This window comes from Centroberyx affinis, unplaced genomic scaffold, assembly GCF_046629955.1.
Source record: "Centroberyx affinis isolate AG114_WGS23_722 - 3 ecotype Tasmania unplaced genomic scaffold, CSIRO-AGI_Caff_v1 ptg000942l_1, whole genome shotgun sequence".
Classification (NCBI taxonomy): Eukaryota; Metazoa; Chordata; class Actinopteri; order Beryciformes; family Berycidae; genus Centroberyx; species Centroberyx affinis.
Window position 1 is genome coordinate 11,463 of NW_027279516.1, and position 6,756 is coordinate 18,218.

Genomic DNA, 6,756 nt, shown 5'->3' on the forward strand with positions numbered 1-6,756 from the left:
TGTTGTAGTTGTCACCATTATTTAAACTACAACAATGACTATTGACCCGGCTGACTATTGTTTATTTGAAGAGAGACAGGAAGTGCAGGGGTTACCCTTGGAGGGTATGAACTATTTCAGTTGATGATATGAGCTGGATGCAGTAAGGCATATTAGGAATTGGTGGCATTGGGAGCATTTCCAGACTAAATGAAAGTCATCAATATAGTGTAGCTGGGCTCTGAGGCACTCGACTTTAAGCAAGCCATTTAACGTAAGGAGACGGGAGAAGTGTTGACAGTTTCGACCTCTTGTAGGAAGAGAGCCGGCAATCGAGACCTTTTTCCAGTGTCTTTTGGGGAGGTGAGTAGCTGCTGGACGTCAGTTTGAAGCACCTCAGATTGCTGTGACCCGGTGTCACTAGAGCCGATATGAAAAATGAACAGTAGAGCAATCTGGATGGTGCTGCAACACGGGACAGATTCCCTTGTGTATTTGTAATGTGTGCCCCTGGGAAGCAAATGTGCAGGCCTTGCTAACCCAGAAGTTTCTATCAGTTGAATCCCCCAGAATCAGGCAGGAGTGGACTGGCCAAGCCACAGTGGACTGGCGTGGTAGTGGGTCCACAGGATTCTGCAGTGACCAGTGTAGGATGAGGAGCGAAGAGGGGGTTCCAATGTAGGCAATCTCTCCAGCACTTGGAATCTCTAATAGACAACATATTTATTACTGTAAAGCAGTCTCTGGATGAAAATATTATCTGCTGGTGAAAGTTAGTCTGGAGACCTGCTTCAATGATTCGGGTGAGCTCAAAGTTGAGACAATGAGCACCAGGGGGTGACAAGCAGGTGGATTCCTCCTGATGTTTACAGTTCTGAGTATGTTCAGTTCTAGGTTATTGACAGCACACCATGACGTGAGTGATGACATGGTCTACCCCTCTCCTCCTCCCTACATCAACTAATTTTTAGTTGATGAAGCCCACCAGGGTGGTGTTGTTCACAACCTTAAGCAGCTTGATGGAATGGTGGCTGAAGGTACAGTCATTGGTGTACAAGGAGTACAAAAGGGGAAAGTGTAGGCCCTATGTTCACAGCTCACCGTGGCATCAGAGGACAGTTTAAGTCAATTCTAACCAATGGAGAATTTTGCCAAGTCCATAACACTTGAGTTTTCCATGTTTCCTTTCTGTAATGCAGTTGGGGCATCCTGATTGGAGAACATGTTGCATAAAGTAATACTGTAGTGACACTTAGAACATATAGTTCATCTGGAACTTTTCAGAATTGCCAGATAATCTAAAATGCACATTTTATCATAGTCTACCAACCTTGTGTCAATCAGAGTTAAAATTTTAACAATCCACCAATCAACAATCCTTGTCATTCCATTGGTGAATTGTGAATGCATTTGTGACTAATGGACTCATACCAAAGACATGGGGTTTGATTTAAAGCTTGGCACTGGTAATAAATCTGCTTGAGTGTGTGCCACCTTACCAGTTAGTTGGTTCATCTTTTTATATGAAACAAGTTGGCCTGTGCTCTGTTGACAAAATTATCCTGGTTGCATAGCATTTTTTGGGAAAAGCAGGGCAAGAAACAGCCCAAATTGCTAATATTGACCTCTGAGACATTAACAGTGATGTGTTTCAGACGCAAGTTAATATTAAGAGAAACATGGAGAATGTGCTCTTTACCCATTATGTTGAACAGATACATGGTATGTGTTTGTCATCAGTGTCATGCATGGGTATACCTGGACTTATGGCTGGGCATGTCATACAGGCTTTTTACATGGGGTATCTACGGCTAGATAGTAAGATACTGGATAATCATATCACGCTTTTATGATTCCACAATTAATAAATGTGGAAATCGTCAGTATTGAATTTTTCATCGTCCCTGAAAGTCCCGGTGTGGTATATCAAGCGCTTCCATTACATGTGGCCAATCACAGCCTCTGAATGTGAAATGTGTACCCATGTAACTAAATCAAACGTTAAGCAGGGAAAGCGAGTGAAACCCTACAAGACCATTTTTGGTAAAATGGTGACAAGGAAAGTGGAAAAGAATGGTTGGAGTTGGAGAGAACGTGAATGTGAAAATATTGTTTTAGTTACTAAAAGAGCATCATCGGTCTGTAATTTGGAGATAGGCCTACTTTAGTTAAAACCTGATGGCAGATGTGCAAAATTTGCCTTTAGCTGTGCCTTTTATTACATTCTTATGTATTTCATTTATTAAGTAAAATACAGTGCCACACTACATGCTATACATGTATATTTTCAGTTACATTTGTTGTTTAGTTTTATTTATTTATATTGTAATGACCTCAATAAGAGTAAGACAGAAAACAAGACTTTCTAGCTGCTGCTACTTTGAGAAAAACTGCACTTAAAAGTGAAAATATGTTGTGGTGCAATAAAATAATCTTCTTTATTGAAACCAAGACAAATAATTGTGATCACAATATGTAGCAAAATAATCAAGATTATCATTTTTGCTATAATACAAGTCGTGCAGCCCTGAGGTCATCAGTGATTGGCAAAACACCATTTCAACTGCCTGACCAAGACAAAGCCGTTGAATGTATGACTTGAACAAATAGAAGCTAATTTGACAGCTCACCAGATCAGCAATGCCCTGCAGCCACAAGAACAATCTGTTTAACACAGTGTAGTATTTAAATAGATATGGTACATGTTTATAGAAAGTAACTCTGGGTAAAATGCATCATCAGCGGTAATCTGATTGGTGATTAACCAACCTACTAAAAAAATATATAATCTAAATTGGCCCCAAAAATCGGTGATGGGTGCATCCATCACCAATTTCAGCAATGCTAGTGAACGTAAATCTAGAGGGCATTTCAATTGGGTTTCTGCCTTTGCTTCCTATCCTAGGCTTAGATTATTGGAATTGAATGCAAAGTACAGTACACAGTCGATTGGCATTATTTTTTTACTAAATTTATTTGCATAAGAAACGTGTAGCCTACTTACTTGGGCAAAGATGGTTTGAAGTACTAATTTTTTGTTATCCCCCCCCCCCCCCCCCAGGTGCTGACATCACGGAAAAGCAAAGCAGAGAGGTGAACATGAAGATCAGAAGTAATTTTTAAATTTTTTAACAATTTAGAGATTAGATCATTTTGAGAACCAATTGACAGAATTGTCATACGTACGGATTCCCATATGGACACAAACTTTGTGGGTGTCTGGATGGATTTCCACCGTTACTCATAGCTTGAAGAGTGATGCCATCAGGACATGGACAATATTATAATTTGATCATGGAAAAACAGAACTCGGTGAATAGTGTCGCCTCAAAACCGCTTGCTGCAGAATCAAGTGCCTTCATCTGCACTGAGTGTGGTGATGGTTTCAGCCAATACCCAAACGTGTTGACGCACATGGCCATTCATGGACCTTTGGAGTCATTTCCCTTAGACGGCTCATCCAATGGATTTGAAGTCCCTCGAGAATATGTGCTACAGGAAAATGGTACACTGACAGTTATAAATGGCTTTGCCCAGTCAAATTACTCCTCTGTCAAACCAATATCTCCTGGTGCCCTGCCATCACATTTCCCACCCCCTATCAAATCACTGTCTCCAACTCTTCCACCACATCCCTCTCCTTATAGAGATGTCTTCAGGGCAAAACCAACAGAGGCTGGCTTGAACTTGGACAAATCTCGTCAAGGCCATTACCGTTGTGAAATATGTAGCAGATCATTTAACAGCCAGCAGAGTTTACATCGTCACCAGCAATATCGAAACACAGAGCGAGGTTACAAGTGTACTTTATGCTGTAAGATCTTGGAAGGTAGAGAGCACCTAAAGAAGCACCTACAAGACCATGCATATGAACGATTTTACTGCTGTGGACATTGTGGTAAGCGATTCCTCAAAGTGGATGCATTGAATGCTCATCAGAAAGAATATCACCTGTCCCCCAAGGTTAAAACCTTGGGGAAATCTGAGAATAATCAGGAGAAAAGGGTTGAGAAAACATATCCTTGTAAGAAGTGCAGGTTGAATTTTTTCTGGCTGTCAGATTTTCAGACACACTCACTCTACCATTGCAAGGGAAAAGAACCTGGTGTTTCCTTTGCATCAGAAATTGAAGTGAACACTAAGAAGCTAGAAGATACACCACATGAAAAGTGTCACAGCAATGGCACATCTATTGATGTGAAGAATCTGGATAGTAAGGCCCTTAAAGATACTAGCAATGCAATTGATGCTGAATCCACTTTTACACCATACAGATGTGGTTTATGTGGGGATCGTTTCCAAAAGTTAACAGCCCTAAAGGAGCATCATCTCTCACATCAAACTCAGGAAGAAATAGATCAGTTGAATCAAGAATCACAAAGAACATTTAAGCGAAGAGTGGGAACTAAAGGCAGACGTGGAAGAAGGGGTAATCCTAATGCCAAACTGCATCCTTGCAAACATTGCCACCGTGTATTTAATCATTCTAGTAGTTTATCACGGCACATGAGATACCATAAGGGCACTATGCATACTTGTGTGTTCTGTGGTAGACATTTTCCTCAGCGCTGTGACGTGAGAAGGCATATAGCCATGTATCACAAACTTGAATTGGAAAAGAAACCAGGGTTGAAACACATGGCATTACATACAACTCCCCAAAATGGTTCTGCCCTGAACGCTTTTAAGGAAGGGAAATCCAAGAGCTCTTTAGACAATGAACAAACAGTATTAGAAGAAGAACATCAAAAGGGAAAGCAAACAGGAAAACAAGCTTCTAAGACTAGGGTAAACTACAAGTGTCAGGAATGTGGGAAGAGATTTGGATTGTTATGTGTCTACCAAAGGCACTTGCGCTACCACAAAAAGGAACCTAGTGAATCACATAAGTGCCCCCAATGTCCAGCTCACTTCAGGAATTCCTCTTCCCTGGAGCTTCACCTTCAAAATCACCCAAGCACAAGAGAAGCTGATGTGGGACAAACATCTCCCACGACTGGTGCCAATCAGGACCCTGTCCTTGAAAAGGGTACTGCAGAGGATATAGAAGATGACTATATGGACCATACCCGGGATGATAAATATACCTCTGCAGAGGTTCTTTACGAATGTACTGAGTGCACTGAGACATTCTCATGCTTGGAGACATTTCTTCAACACCAGATTTCTCATGGCTCAGAAAACTCTGGGTAACTACAATGTTGACCCTGATCTGTTCTTTTTCTTGACCCACTAAATATAAATTGTTATTGTCAAGAATCTGTTATTGTCAAGAATCAAGCTCTCAGTTGAGTTGTGAGTGGGTTTGAATTTTACAAATGCAAATAATTGTATAGGTCAAAAATAAATGGCTGTAAAAATTTGAGTTATTTTATCTACCTACTTTTTTTTTTTGGTTTAAACTTTTTGTTTGTCAAGACCTCATTAGTTTGTCATAAATCCAATGGGGACCAAGAAGTATGGGTAATTTTGAGATTGATAAACATGTTTTGTTGTGTGGAAATAATGTTCAATCAAATCTGTTTTAGAAAACAGTGGCATTGAAAAATATGGATAAAACTTTTACATACCAATCTGGCTTAGGTAAAACTGTGGAATAGTGTTCAAACCTAGTATTCTTTCACCAGCAAATGTAGTTGATTATCTTTTGTTTGCTAAAGATAATTGTCTTGCTTTACAGTGTCTTTTGAGGGGCCACCTATTCTGTTATGTATCTTGTTCATGCATTTTGCCTACATTTAACTTTCAGATGATCTCTGACAATATAATGTGATTTGAGATTTTGTTGATGCATCCCATCCTTTTGAATTAATATCATTGAGTAGATTTTAATTGTGCCATTAAAGCTGTACAAAGTAATTACTGTCTCTGGTATCAAATTTGTGTTTATTGCTTTTTGGCAGTATGTAGACCTAGCATTTGTGTTCTTTTACAGATGTAATTACAATGTATTTATTTCAGGTGACTTTCCTATATTGTTCATCATATAATTTCACTTTCATTTCATTCCAAATTTAGTTACCAAAAGGGTCCTCCATGGTTTGAGAGTAATCAGTGTACCTTTTGTGCACCGAGGGAAATGCAGGGGGAAGAAACAAGTATTTCAGAGAGATGTGTCTGATGCTTGCCACAATGTTACAAATCATAACAATGCCTTTAGGCTTCTCTTACAGGATTTTGGGGTGCTGCTGGTGAAAAACCTTGTATACTTCAGAAGTGATTGGTTTAATACCGGTACTGCAATTAGGCCTACATGATGGAGTCGTCAAAAATGCTCTCAAGATGTCACTTTCATTCCTCTTGACAATGTACTTTGTGGTAAAATGGTCTTATAAGGTCTTATAGGATGTTGGTTGCAGCATTCCCCTAACCTGCTGTACACCCTGATGGCATGGGTACCATCAAGAAAAGTAGTCATTTAATTGCCCAATCAAGTTACACTTGAACCATCTAGTGTCCTTCCTTTGAAGTCAGTCAGATGCCAGACTGTCTGTTTTAAATTAAATGAGGATATCCAATATCAAGAATCAGCTTGTAGAAGTCTTTTCACAGAGTAGTGCATGTACACCATGTGCAGCCATATATGCAGAACTGGGGAAGGTGAGACAACGTGTTGCATGTGTCATTCATGCAAGCAAGGCCTATAGCTACCTCTTGGGGTGAGTGCTCTTCTCAGCCTCAAACTCCCAATCCTGTGCCCATCTGTAGAAGACACTCATGCTGTCAGTTGAGCAATTCAAAAGAGCAGTCTGGATGTGGACAACCAGAGTGCTTTTA

At 40.0% G+C, this 6,756-nt stretch overlaps 1 protein-coding gene across 1 annotated transcript; it reads left to right on the top strand.

Moving 5' to 3' along the window:
• Positions 1-890: 890 nt before the first annotated feature.
• Positions 891-5,813, top strand: LOC139646028 (zinc finger protein 208). Its single transcript, XM_071521923.1, has 2 exons — positions 891-895; positions 3,234-5,813. The coding sequence occupies exons 1-2, from the start codon at positions 891-893 to the stop codon at positions 5,170-5,172; spliced, it is 1,944 nt and encodes a 647-aa protein (XP_071378024.1). The 3' UTR covers positions 5,173-5,813.
• Positions 5,814-6,756: the final 943 nt, after the last annotated feature.